The 15322-nt window shown below is 34.8% G+C and overlaps 1 protein-coding gene across 2 annotated transcripts in view; it reads left to right on the forward strand.

Moving 5' to 3' along the window:
* Positions 1-6278: 6278 nt before the first annotated feature.
* CASD1 (CAS1 domain containing 1) overlaps positions 6279-15322 on the forward strand; it is a 42923-nt gene continuing 33879 nt past the window's right edge. The window contains exons 1-3 of one of the 2 annotated variants that reach the window (XM_029929182.1): positions 6279-6327; positions 7475-7571; positions 8524-8644. In XM_029929182.1, the coding sequence (XP_029785042.1) occupies positions 6309-6327; positions 7475-7571; positions 8524-8644 (237 nt within the window). In that variant the 5' untranslated portion in view covers positions 6279-6308. Of the gene's footprint in view, positions 6328-7474; positions 7572-8044; positions 8062-8523; positions 8645-15322 lie in introns of those variants that run through there. The other variant, XM_029929195.1, reaches the window with a different exon arrangement.

Here is a 15322-nt window from a genome sequence, read left to right on the forward strand (position 1 = left end):
GACGCGGCGGCTGGAGGCCGCCCCCCTCGCCCAACACACGCCCACGCTCACGCGTTCGTCCGCCCGCCCGCCTGCGCGCCGGGCCGGCGGGGGAGGCGGTGGCCCCACATGCCCCCAGGTGGCCCCGGAAGCGGGCCGGGCGCCCCAGGCCGAGTTTGTGGACCCTAGTGCGGGCCGTCCCTGGACTTGGGCCCGTGGTCCTGGCGCCCCTGAGCCGCCTGCGCTGCATTCGGGCACCGGACCCGGGGCCTGGCGCGAGTTGCTGCCGGGGTCCGAGCTCCAGCGCGAGCTGGGCCGGGGTAGTTAGGCCAGGCTTGGGGTTCGAGTGCAGGATGTCGGACCCGCGGCCCTCTGGGGACCAGCCCGGGCCCCGAAGGCGGAGGCCGCCCTGCAAGGGGGCACCTCTGCCCGGAGTTGAGGTCGTCGATTTCTGTGCCCTAGGCGTCTGGCTCTTTCGCCTTTGTTTAATCCGGCCTCTGCCCTGTACTGCTAAGCCGAGCTGTTGTTGGACAGCGGCAAGAGCCGCCCCATTTTCCTCTGCTGCGGGGGCGACAGCTGGCAAATGATGCCCTTGGCCAAATGGAGGAGGTGTCACTCAACCGCTGTGATTCAGAAACGTTTAAAGGGTTCTGACTGCACACTTTTTACAAAGTAAAGGCAGTGGGGCAGATGTTTGAAGTTCAGGGTTGACAGGAGTCGAGGTGGGCAAGGAAATTAACATTGGAAGCAGTTTGAAAGGAGGCCTTCAATGTGGGTTTTGAAATTGGTGTAAAGGGGGAAAGGAAATATGACCTCCTTATTTCAGAAGGAATTATCTTTCAGTAATCAAGGGATATTTACTTGTCCTTGTTGATTGATTTTTTTTTAATTTTCTCTGTTAAAATGCCACTAGCAGAGAGGCTGACAAGCTGAGGGAAATTAATAATGATAGGATCTTTTATTTTTGGCTCCTAGTATTATCAAAACCATTATCTGGACAGCTCTTGGTGACTGTGAGATTAATTGGTCAAGATGTAATGTGTAATGGACAGGTGCACATTTAACGCTGTTCCCATTTAACTTCACACCCACTTTGGCAAAATATCCAGTAAATGGGATACTGGAATCTGAGCTTTGTTCTCATCCCAGGAGATCTTTCAAGTGTAGGACATTTTGATCAGTTTTGCTGCTTTGGCTTCTCCAATTCTTGAGGATTAAAAATCTTATACTCTAGTACCATACTGGATGAATAGCTCTTTACATGAATGCACTAAATCGATTTTAAAAGATAAATTCTTTACACCCTTTGGCCTTTCTCCTCTAGCCTCCTATAAACCACAGCCATGTGATCTGGCAGGGCTTTGGTTCATCTGCAGTATCTGTAACAGAAGTCAGATATACAAAATAAAAACTCGTAATGTTGGTGCATTAATTTGTGGTCATCTTGAAGAAAAATTTCTAACTACTATTCATCATTTTATGTTAGTTTGGTATAAGATGACAGTAATCTAACTCAATCTTCATCTATGAGATGACAGTACTCTAACTCAATTTTGTCTATGTGATGGTGGTGAAGGTCAATGTTGTAACTGTGGTGCTATAGTGGGAAAGGCAAACATCTAGTCCCCCCTCCCTTTATTTATATTGTGCTTTTCTCTTTTAAAAAGCTTGGATGATTATTATATTTAGGTTTCATATTTCATCCTTTCAAATCTATCATCAGAAGGGAAAACAGAATGTCAGATGGAACCTTATGACTCAGTGTGGCAATCTGGGGTTGGTTATAAAGCCTCTTCCAGAAGCTAGTCATCAGCTTCTGTAGGTGCTTCAGTGCCTTGAGTGTGAAGCAGTATACCTGGTGTGTGTACTTGCCCAGACTGAATGTCAAGAACTTGAGCCAGAGACTGTTTGGGAAAAATAATGATTGTACCAGGAAGTTTTTAGACATCCTCATGCTTTGGCAGTGTCAAACTGAGTGAAACGTAGTGCCCTTCACACAAAGATAACCCTACACTTGAATTACAATATCATAAACCTATAAAATAAGAAAGGACCTTATATTAGATACAGAGGTTTAGGTGTTATATTAAAGTGTGCAGTGCGTGGGTATGAGTATGCCTCAGGCAAGGTAGAGTGAATGCAGTTTGAATACATATATTCAGTATCTTTTGCTTTACAAACTATAGAAAGTAAAGAAAGCATCATATGTGACAGAAAGTAAAACTTGGCAAACACCACGTGATAACACTGAGCACTTATTATATGTTGGGTGCTGTTCTACTAAGGGTTTTACATATTTGATCTCCTTTTGTTTTTACAGCTATTTGGTGAAGTATATAAAATTATCATACTTCATCCTCTACCCCACCCCCCATTTTTGACATTTCTGTAATCAGGATGAATTTTTAAAACTTTATTGCATGTCAAAGTTTAATAACATTTTTTCTAGTATTACATAAAATAATGATGTGTCTTATAATCAATGGTCTTAGATCCAGCAAATTACAGTATTATTTACATTTTAAAGATGAGGCATGAGAGGTTAAGTTGCCTAAGGACACACAATTAGTCAACGACTGAGCTAGGATTTACAACCCAGTTAGTCTGCCTCATGCTATTGGCTATAGACTGCCTTTCTCAGAGCTTCTGAGACAGTGGTGATGTATAGAAGATGGAGTGAGAAAGCATTTTACAGAGGGACATGGGTTAAATCATTTAGAAACACTAATTCAACCTCATAGTACCAGCCAAGAGTTTTCCCCTTCTTTTTCCAGTAAAGTGATTTTTCTGAAAGTTGCATGTGTACAACTTCAAAATCTGACCAGCTTTTTATTACCTATGTTTATCTTTTTTCTTCTTTCTAAATATGCGTTGCCCTTTTACATGTGTCAGATACCTGATTTTCTCTGCGGGCAGTGACTCCCCGCCTCCTTAAAAGAAAGTACAGATTTTTCTTGGGGTCTGGTTCAAATGTCACCGCCAAAGAAGTAAGAGTTAAGGATTTAGTGTTTCTGTAACCATTAGTACATACTTATGTTATATTGTAATAATTTGTATCCATCTCCTTCACATGATCTGAGTTTCCAAGAGGATTTTATTCATCTTTTAAATCATCAGAACTTAACACACATGAGAAACTCCATAAATAATATTGGATAAATAGATTTTCAAAGTCTTTATTTTTCTTATTTTTCAAAGTCCTGTTTTTTTTCTTCCATTTAGTTCTTTTGGTTTTAATTGAATTTCATGTTCTAATAGCATGTTCTGATCCTAACTTTAGAAAAAAGAGGATTTTTTCATTATTAATATTGCTTTTACATAAAATAATAGAAATATCTTCAATAATAACCCTATTAAGTATATTTTTCTAATTTTCTCTATTTCTAGTATTGCTAAATCACAAAATGTTCATTACTATTGTGATTACAGATTAAAAACATCATTTCCGTGACAAGAGGCCAGTATCAATAGCCTTAAGGGTAATTCCAATCTGGATAATTTTAATTTTTTAATTGGTAAAGTAAACTTGTCTCAAATGCTTTAAGTTTGTTGAAATGCAATTCCTTTCTGTCACCAGGCCTATTAAATGCAAATATTAAATACTATTGCATGTTTTGGAGAAAAGTGAGTTCAAAGCTTCAGAAATTCAAGTAAGAAAGAAGCAAATCTAGGTCTCTTAGCCTTTTCTTTCTTTGCCAGAAAGATCCTGATCTATAAGCTGCCACTTATATGTGGCACTCCTAGTTTGTGAAAAGAAAAATATAAACAGGGATTTTTCACCACAGACCAAAGTGTAACCTTGATGAATTTTAGGCAAAGTGTTTTACAAATCATGTTAAAAACTTTGTGATCTAATATTTTCATGGTTGGTAGTAATACACAAGACATCTTTGGTAGGATGATTAAGCCAGTCTAGAGGTACAGTAATGCCAGAGATATTCTCTTCAAAAGAAAATATAAGCTATGGTTTATTTAACACACTAGATGTTTTCTTTAGTAGTTACATTTTGTTTTTCAGCTTATTTTGGTTTGTCTTTTTACTTATTTTGTTTGCGTTTAGTATCTTTCTAATATAGAAAATTCATGTGTAAAAACCCAAGACTTTGGATTGACGAACCAGAATGCTTCTGGTTAAAGTAATAGAATGAAGAGGAAGACACATTCATCCAGATAATCTAGTATAATCTAGTATTGGAGATAACTGAAGAAGATAGTTTTTTCCCTTCAGTTGTTTTTGTTTGTTTGTTTGTTTGTTTGTTATTGTGTTCCTAGCTTGATTTATCTGAGCACGTGGCAACTTGCATCTCATGCTGGTTGTTTTAAAGCAGCTATCAAAATTTTACGAGGCAACTGAAAATAATGACTGGGATTTTTGGTTTTCTTGTGTTTGGGTTTTTTTCTGGGTGAATTTGGAAAGAGATGTATGTACCAGCAGATATTTACATATACTTAGTATCCATGATGAAGATGTGGCATGTTAACTTATTTTAACATCAGGATTACATTTAGTGATTTGATCCAGAAGTAGTTCCTTCTCAGGAAAAGAGAACTTGGTTTTGAGTATGGAATTTTATGGGAGTTTTCTTTTCTAAATTAAGTGAATTTATTTTCAATCAATAGTTATTATCACCACTATTTTTTATTATCTTTCTGGCAAGTACAGTTGCCTAGTTAGGAGTTCTTTTGCTTTTCTAATAATTCTTTATATTAGACTCTTTTAAAAGAGCGGTGCAGTTTCTGTCTTCTGACTGAGCCTTAACTGATATGATACAGAGAGTATTAATTTCAGATACAAGGATTACTAAAAAAAACTTTGCATCATAAAATATATTAAGAAGAATCATCACCAACTAGCATTCATTAGCAAATTAGAAATCTCTTTCCTGGGAAGACTAGTAGTCTCTAAACTACTATGTTTATAGTGCCTTTTGGTTAGTGACAGCTTCAAATCTGTTTTGCTGGTTTATTGTTTTGTTTTTTTGTTGTTGGGTTCATCAGTTTAGAGCTGTTATTTCCCACTGGCTGAACTACTGAAAAACAATGTGTGAGCAGTAGTCTTGAGGAAAAAAAAGAACTTTCCATTTATATACACATTTTGTTGTGGAGAAAGACTGGTTATTTTAGGATGTTGGTATGGTACTTCCATCTCCACAAAACCATATTGATAATATAGATGGTTAACAATAACAATCCCACATACTGTAGATTGGTCAAGATGTGTTTCTGTTTAAAACTCTATTAAAAAACAAAAATCAAATAATGACAACAACAAAAGGAAGGGAGAAAGAAAGGGAAGAAAAAGTCCACATAATTAATATTGAGTTATTTGCAACTTCCTGTAACTTTTTTAGAAAATAGATGATACTAACTTTTTACTTGGTTTATAGATGTATTAAAAGAAGTAGAAATGCTATAAATATGGAATTTCCATTCTAGTTTTAAACATTTACTACATTTTTAAAAAGTTTGTTTATTTATTTTGAGAGACTGGGGGACAGGGGCAGAGAGAAGGAGAGAGAGAATCCTAAGCAGTCTCCACGCTGTCATCTCAGAGCCCATTGCAGGGCTCAATCCCACAAACTATGAAATCATGACCTGAGCCAAAATCAAGAGTTGGATTCCCAAGCAACTGAGGTACCCAGGCATCCCTTTACAAGGTTTTTAATAGTATTTTTCTGTAGAACCATTATAAAAGACTATAGCAGAAGGATTTGTTTGTTTGTTTTATTATTTTAGAGAGAGAGAATGCAACCTAGGAGAGAGGAGCTCTGGGAGAATGAAAATCCCAATCAGGCTCCACTCTTAGCATGGAGCCCCCTGCAGGGATCCATCCCACATCCTGGGACCATGACCTGAGCCAAAATCAAAAGTTGGATTCTCAACCAAATGAGCCACCCAGGCGTGCCTAGAAGGATGTTTTTAGAAAAATAACTTAATTGTGTGTTCCTATAATCTTGTCTTTAATCCTTCTTGATTATTTATGTAGCTTAATTTCATTTTTTAGAACTGGAATTAGTTTTTAATAATTGGAAAAAATTAAGAACTGATTATTTAGTTTCCTTAGAGAGGTTATTAAAAAATCTTTGAAATACAAAAAATAAAAAAACTTGCGCAGCCTACATATATAATTGCAAAATTTTAATAATTGATATTCTGTTTTCCGTATCCAGTTTTCTACCAATACAATAATGTAGTATTTTCACTTTCCCTTCCTGTTCTGTTTTAGAATTTATGACACTGAAAACAACACTTTCATTACTTATGCATACCTGTGTTATATTTTATTTGTATATTGTCCAGATAAATGGATAACCAGACTGAGAAAAGAGATGTGTTCTTCTACTTCAGGTATCTTTGGGTCTTCCCTATCCCCGCCCTGAGTGGTTCAGTACCATTTTGTTCTGTAGAGTTTCTCTATTCTGACCATAACTGTCTGCGAAACAAATAGAGCTTACTGATGGCTGTGAGTAAAGAGCTAGAGATTAATTTAAATAATATGTGTATTTGATTATAACCCTATGGTTTTTCTAAATATCTCATTTTCCCTTATTCATTTGACATATTTAGACTTTTTTAATATTTCCAACTCCCCTTTAAACTTCTCCAGTCATTTCAGCTAATGTATGATAAAATAGCCATGGGAACTAGGGTGAACACCTCCTCACTTACATGGGACTGAGGGTTTCTCAGATGTGGGACTTTCTGTGTGAAACTATGACAGTCCTAACCAAACTGGGAGGAGTTGACTGATCACCAGAAAGGAAGGCAAGAACATTAAGAGAGGTAGACAAGCTGAATGTTAATAACTGAAATCTGTGCTTGTTATTTATAGTGATCCTGTGTACCTTCAGCCACCATGTAGCTAACATAGTTTTATTGTATTTTGTAAATTATATAAGGATGAAGTTTTAGTGACCTCAATAAGAAGTTCTTGAAAAAATCTTTTTCTCTGTATGCACATTTACAGAATGGGGGTAGCATACTTCTTCACAGAAAAGTTCTGAAAATCAGGGAGTAGGTTTAAAAAATATTTTAATTACTGCATTTCCAGATGTGCAAATGCACTATACGTTGTAATAGTTGAATAGGAAGTCATTTCCAAAGTTTTCTCTTTTATTCTCTTTTATTCCTTATTCTCTTTTATTCTTTCCCGGCTAGGAGTAGTAAACGGTTAAAGGCTCGTTTGAAGTTGAGATGATATCCCTAGAAAGAAAACCTGAAGCAGAAGGCACTGCCAATACAGTGAATATAGCATTTAAGAGTTAGGCGTCTCTTCTATCTTCTATAGTAAAGTATCTGTCATTAGTGGCTCTTCTCCTCCTGAATGTTAATGTATTGGTATTTACAATGCTTCTCATAAATGAGTAAATAATATACTGAGAAGGTACAGTGAAGAGTAGAAAACTGTACTTTCTCATCCCAGAGCTTACATGGGGTCAATCAGTATATAAAAATATAGCTATTGTTTACAATACCATTTGTTTAACTGTTACAGGCAATGATTCATGTGAATACCTTCTCTCAAGTGGCAGATTTCTTGGAGAGAAAGTTTGGCAACCTCACAGTTGCATGATGCATAAATACAAAATCAGGTAAGTTTACTTCATTTGTTGCTTTTTTTTCCTTTCTCAGATAGATCTCTTTTTTAAATGTTTATTTATTTTTGAGAGAGAGAAAGAGCACGTGCATGAGTGGAGGGGAGGCAGAGTGTGAGGGAGATACAGAATCTGAAGTAGGCTCCAGGCTCTGGGCTTTCAGTGCAGAGCCAGACATGTGGCTCAAACTCATGAACCATGAGATCATGACTGAGTGGAAATAGAGTCAAACGCTGAACCGACTGAGCCACCTGGCACCTTTCGAGGATAGGTTTTAATAACGAATGGAGAGAGGCTGATAAAGCAAAGGAAATACTATATGGTACTTCTCAATATGATGGTAGAGAATTGCTTTGTCAATTTCAGTGAAGCAAAGAACTGTCTTGTAGGTAAACATATTGCATTTATTAGAGATTCCAGAATTCATCAGTTGTTTTATTCTTTTGTAAAAATAATAAATCTCCAATTCAAAGAAGAAGGAAATAAGGTAAAACTTACTATTCTCTTCATTAAGGTATTGTTTTAGAAGTATGGGGTGGGAGTGAGTCCAAATGAAGATTCCTGCCCAAAGCATTCGGGGCAGAATTTTGTCCAAGCTTCTTTATCTCAGGTGAGAGACAATCAGGCTCAAGGCAATAAATAGTCCTTGAAAGAAGGACTCTAGCTTTAGGACTTGGATACCTACCTCATGGAGTTATTCTGAGATAATGGATATAAAGCACTTAATATACTTAGAGTATATATTAAACACTTACTAAATGGGGGCTATAATTTTTGAGAGTTAGTTGATCATCCATGGGCTGGTTGGTTATCAAACCTGGCCACCTATTTCTAAAGCAACGTAACTATATGCATAATAACTCTGCACTACTTTCTTCACAAACAGTGCTTTGAAATGCCGACATGCTGATTTTGCTTATTGTAATTAATGTTTCTTTGTTGATTTCAGTGAGGCAAAGAACTGTCTTGTAGATAAACATATTGCATTTATTGGAGATTCCAGGATTCGTCAGTTGTTTTATTCTTTTGTAAAGATAATTAATCCTCAATTCAAAGAAGAAGGAAATAAGGTAAAACTTACCTATTCTCTTCATTAGGGTATTGTTTTAGAGGTTAACCACCTGAATAGTTAGAGGAGGAATATGTCTTTTCATATTAAAGAATGATAAAAAGAAAGGACAATAAAAGTTTTATTATTTTGGTTTTGGGAAAGGTGGAAGGAAAAAGGGATGATGGAGAAAATCATGGAGAACATAATGGGGAATGTAAGAAAAAGCAGTGGTAGGTAACAGATTAGTAAACCTTTTGTTACCTTAAATTTCTAATTTTCAGAAATGATAAGTTCTTTTGATGGAAAAATTTTTTTAGAATTCATTAGAAAGAAAACTAAGAGTAAATATCCCTTATTCTTCTTTTCCATTTTGCCATATTTCTTTTCAGTCTCTTTAAAATAATAATAATAACTTTATAATCTTTTAGCATGTACAATTTTATGTCTTGCTTCCACCACTTATCATAGTTCATGGTGTTATCATATAATCAATGTAAGTATCTTAATAATGGCAACACATTATTGAACGGGTATGATGTAATTTACAATTCTCTTTTTTCTTAACTTCTTGTATTTTTTAATTTTTTTACTTTTGCTATTTAAGAAAGGACATTCTCAATTACAGCTTTATGTGAAAACTTTGCTTTTTAAATTATTTCTGTAGATGGAATCCCTACAATGCAAATATTAGGTTAAAAAATCCAAACAGTTTAAAAATTATTGATTATATTGCTAAACTATTTTCATTCATACTGTTATTGGCAGTGATCATCAGGACCTAGTTTTCTGCAACTTTACTAGCACTGGGCAGTTATGCTAATAATTAAAACAAGAGTGCAACAAGTATCTGTTATTTTTATAGAAAATTTCTGATTTTAAAAATATATCTTTCCTTGAAAACTAACAAGAATAGATCTCTATATATATTTGATGATTAGTTAATATTTTGTGAAATCATTGTATCTTTCTTTTTATAAATTTTTAAGTGATTCAAAGTTCTAATCCCTGTCTTCAACTGTGTATGATTGCGAGTGGGCAATAGCAAGGAGAGAGCAGTGAAGCACAAGAAAGTTCAAAATCGCAGTGGGGCCAGCTCATGGTTCTGTGGTAGATCTGCCTGTTCCCCTCACCTGCCCTGTGGTAAGGAGTCGAAAAGTTAGGGACTTCACAACTAAGTATCTGGTCCCATAGAAATGATGGTAGTGGGTGCTAAATCCATGGGAACTGTTTCTTGTGAGGAGTCCATCAGCTCTTAGGAATTTTGTCCACTAGAAAAGACTTGTATAAATTTTAAATCTGAATAATGGAAAATGGTAAAGTCAGCTTTTCATTTAATTTGGTGTCTATAAATGTATATTTCGTTGGTAATTATATACATAAAATTATACAGAAGAGTTGGAACTATTTAATTATATGAGATTATCACAATTTGAAGTAAAAAAAACTGAATGAACTTTTAAAAAGTAGAAAGATTTCTGACTTCAAAGAAACAGTTTTAATATTTTTACATATAGAATAGTGTGAGTTTCTGAAACTTGGTATAATGGATTTGGCAACAGTTAGTTGAAAAAAAACGGTAATGGTTTAGTTTACAGCTCAAGGTGGGTACAGTATGAGCCCTAGTTATAACACCTAGGTTTCCAATTGTTATTCTCTAGAGGTGCCCAGTTAACCCACAATTATCAAACCAGATACATTTAAGTGTATATACATTTTAAAGAGAAACAAAGACAGTTTGTCATATGTCATAGACATTTACTGAGAAACTGGTTCAAACTGCTAGTGGAACATTTGCCAAAATGTATTTTATTTAGTTTTCTTGTCTTTGAACACCTTGAAGACATAGATTATATATTATCATTATTATTTTTTAAATACATGTCTTATGCCTTGCCCAGCCTGGCATATTGTATAAGCTGATTACTGTTATTATTATTTTAGCCTTGGTGCAGGTTAGTTTGGGTAGAATAGAAGTATTGAAGATAGTTCTTTGTTGAATTTTTTTCCTTTCTGTATTGAGGCAAGAATTTTATTTTACTTATTTTTTTAATGTTTATTCATTTTTGAGAGACAGAGAGTGAGCAGAAGAGGGCCAGAGTGAGAGGGTGACATAGAATCCAAAGCAGGCTCCAGGCTCTGAGCTCTCAGCACAGAGTCCTACACAGAGATTGAACCCGTGAACGGTGGCATCATGTTCTGAGCTGAAGTCGGACACTTTACTGACTGATCCATCCTGGCGCCCCAAGGCACAAAGAATTTTAAAGAGCAGGACTTTTCTCAAATTCTATTTTGTAGAAGACTAGCTCTGCAGGAGCTGCGTTTAAATAAGTTTGGGCAGCGGTGGATGTCATATCCATCCCCTTTTTGATGATTTTAATTTGGGCTAGGATTTAAAAACTTCAAAGTCTTGCAGTAAAACAACAACAACAAACCGTGTTGCTTTCTTTCAGCCAGACGGCAAACTAGATACTTTGGGGGCCCCTTCCACCTCAAACCGACTAGATCCTAGATTTAAAATGACAACAACAGCAACAACAAAAATTTGTTGATGTATTTTTAGACTGTGAGGGAATGGGACACACTCCCCTCAAAAGGAGCACCTTATGAGTCAAACCAGAGATGGAAACAATAATGGTAGATACTCAGTTTGGGTTCAGGCTGACCTGAAGACAGACACTAATAGTTGCAGTGATCTGTATGTAGAAAACTAAGCTTTGGGCCAGCATATTCCTCAAGAGTAATATTGGAAGCCAGACGACCCTAGAATAGCTTTAAACTTCTGAGAGAAAGTAAATTCAACCTAAAATTGTATTTTGTACCTAATATACAAAGGTCTATTCTTGAAATTTAGAACATTTTCAGGTAAACAAAAGCAATGAGGGTTTACTGCTAGATAGACTTATAGTAAAGGATTTTTTTAAAGGGTAAACTTGAGGAAGAGGGGAAGTAATTCAGAAAAAAATTATCTGAAATGTAAGAAGCAGTGTTAAAGAAAACCCTAAACATGTATGTAAATCTAAACAAATACAGTCTATATAAAATAATAATTCTTTTTTACATTTTACCAAAAAAAAAAAAACCATTATTAAAGAAGTAGCCAATAATAGCTTGTAAGTCAGAGGGAGATGATCACAGTTTTCTAATGTCCTCTTTACTCTTTAAAGTACTATCTTACTTTAGAACGTAAAGATGATAGTAAAATTTCAAAAGCAAAGACTAAAAAGAATTAGGATGTGTGAATTCCAAATCAGAAGAACAAAAAATTTAGAACCAAACTCATCTAATGCCTGATAGTGTCCATACATACATACGTACACATGCATATACACGTATATGCTGATACACATACATTCATACATATATGTATACAAAAACACATAAGTACATGTAAAAATCAGTGTGTGTGTGTGTGTATATATGTGTGTGTGTGTATTTCACATATATTAAAAAATCTGTGTATGTGTGAGGGAGCTAGAAATCAAAAAGTATGATGGTAGAAACATTTATAATCAAAATAAAGTGCAGTAGTCTAAACTCACCAGCTAAACACAGATTTTCAGATTGGTTTTTAAAAGAACTTTCTGCTGCTTAAAAAGACATATCTAAAACAAAAGAATATGGAAGGTTTTAACTAAAAATCAGAAAAGTTTTACTAGACAAATGCTTATTAAAGAAAGTTAAGTCATATTAATATGAGACAGAATAGATTATAAGGAAAAAAGTATTAGCAGGGATACAGATCTTTTTTAATGACAAAAGTTTCAAATCACTAAGATTTTAAACTTACACTGTTGAAATAAATTAACCTTAAAATTTATAAAGCAAAATTGATGTGATTACAGTGAAGAGTTGACAAATCCTCCATCAACGTGAGAGAATTGCTCACTGCTCATGCATTTAATGATAGGACAAGCAAAATTACTAAGCATATCTGATTTTATTAACTTACAGATCAATACTTAAACACTAAAATATCAAATATATATTTTTCAAAGTATATGTGGAACCTTTTTGACAACATGTGTCATTAAGGCTTGACAATATCAGAGAATTGGTATCGTTCTGTCTCTATTAAATTAGTTCCTTTATATTCTAACTTAACCTGGTAAAAATTCTAAAAGCCTACAGTAAATATCTTTAGTAGTGAAATGATAGACACATTTATGTTAAACTCAATAAGAAGACAAGGCTGTCCATTATTGCTGCTTTTGTTCTATATTGTAACAGAGACCCTTAGCCAAGGAAAGATAAAGATGTAAAGGTTAGAAAGAGGTAGACTCAGAATTTCATATAACACAATCATATACAAAGAAAACTCCAAAGAATTTGTAGAAAATTATTAGATGTAATAAAAATTTCAACAAGATAGCTGATATTAAGATAAACATACAAAAATTAATTGTAGTAACTCAATAAAGCTATTAAAAATGAATTGCATACTACACTTCAGGAATATAGAGTTCAAAACATTTAAAATATACTGTGTGCAAAAATAACAAAAACCATATAGTACATAGGACCTAGCTTAGCAAATGTGGAAGATCTGTATGCAGAAAAAATTTATGTAAACAAAATTTAAAATGATACAAATAAATGGAAGATATATACTATATTTTGGAATGGGAAGAATCAATATTGTAAAGATATCAGTTATTCCCAAGTTGATCTATAGGTTCAGTGTAATTCAAATAAAATCCTAACAGGATTTGTTGTGGAACTTTACCTGTTGATTCTAAATTTCATGTGGAAGGGCCGTGGACCAAGAATAACCACAACAGATCTGAAGAGCAAGGTGGAAAAGACTTATTTTCCAGTATCAAGACTGATTTTAGCTGTGTCATAATTAAGACAGTGTGGTATTGGTAGAGTTAAATAAGGAAACCAGTGGAACAGGATATAGAACTTTAAAATAAATGCCCGCATATACAAAGACTTAATAAATAACAGAGATGCCATTAAAGATCCCTGGGGAAAAGGTCTAACCAATTAATGTTCTGATGCAGTTGGTTGTATATAGAGAAATAAGTGAAATGGGAAGCCCTACCTCACACCATCAAGTAAAATCATTTCTAGATGAATTTAAACTTAAATCTGGAACCCAAAACTTATAAATCTTTAGGAAAAAAAATAACCCGGGAATATCTTCATTACTTCAAGTAGGAAAAAGTTTCTTACATAAGAAACAAACGTGCCAACCATAAAATAAAAGATGGATAAATTCACATACCTTAAGATTATGTGTTCACCAAGATACCAAACAGAAAAAAGTCAAGCTACAAACTAGAAGATATTTATAATATAAATCCAAAAGACATAAGGAATCACAACTTAATTAAAAAAAAAAAAAAGACAACCCAATAGAAAACAAAAGAGTGAAGGCATGGCCAGGCATTTCACAGAAGAGGAAACATAAATCCCAGTGTAAATCTAAGAAATGTTTAACCTCATTGGTAATCAGGGAAATTACAATTAAGACCATAGTGAAATACCATTTTATACCTACGTAAATGACAAATTAAATTTGATAATGGCAAAAAAAATACAAAATCTGACAAGATTTATTAAAGACTCTATCTGAAACCGTTGATGAGAATATAAATTAATTAAACACTTAAGGGTGTGAGGGTAAATGTTTGTATGGTCAATGAACCTGTAGGGAAACTCTTACTCATGTATAAGAGACATGCACAAAAGGGCTACTGTCGGTGCTGTTTATGATCTAGATTTTGTGTATTTTATCAACTGGCCTAGACTCCACAAAAAATAATAAACATAATGTTTGATATATATAAATATAATAAATTCATTGATGTATAAAAGTTTTAAAAGGCCAGGAGATTTCTAGATTAAAAGACTCATGAGATACGATAATTAATCCCTGATTTTAATTGAATTCGAAATTAAAATAGAACAGCGCCTATTAAAATAGGGGCACCTGGGTGGCTCAGTAGGTTAAGTGTCCCAACTTAGGCTCAGGTCATGATCTCACTGTGTGTGAGTTCAAGCCACGTCAGGCTCAGTGCTGACAGCTCAGCCTGTCTAGATCTGTCTCCATCTCTCTCTGCCCATCCCTGTTTATGCTCGCTCTTTCTCTCTCTCTCTCTCTCTCTCTCTCTCTCTCTCAAAAATAAATAAACATTAAAATAGGAAGAGCTATAGAGAGAAAAAAAGTGGGAAATTAGGGAAATTTGAACATGGACTGGACATTAGATTAATATTTTATCACTGTCAAATTTCTTAGGTGGGATTGTAGTATTGAGGTTATGTAAGAGAATGTCCGTGTTCTTAGGAAATACATGCTAATGTATGTAAGGGTGAAATGTTTTATATGGTTCAGTAAAAAAAAACGTACATGTCTATGCAGAAAGAGACAAGAAACTAGTGGAGGAAATGTTAACAATAAAGTGTATTTGGGATGCTCACATAATTTTGTCAGTATTGCTCTAATTTTGACATTTTTCTTTTTTTTAAGTTTGACATTTTTCAATATTAAAAGTTGGAGAGAAAGTCAATAACACTGAATAATATATCTTTTAAGGATGCATACACATGTGACCAAGCTGTATAATAAAAAAGAAAGCAAAATATAAACAAAATTCAAAGTAGTGGTTCCTTTGGGTCAAGCAAGGAATTAACAGGGAAAGGTCCACATAGGTCATTCTGTGTAATGATAGTGCTTTGATATGTGCCATGGACT

The sequence above is a fragment of the Suricata suricatta genome, chromosome 2 (genome assembly GCF_006229205.1).
Source record: "Suricata suricatta isolate VVHF042 chromosome 2, meerkat_22Aug2017_6uvM2_HiC, whole genome shotgun sequence".
Classification (NCBI taxonomy): domain Eukaryota; kingdom Metazoa; phylum Chordata; class Mammalia; order Carnivora; family Herpestidae; genus Suricata; species Suricata suricatta.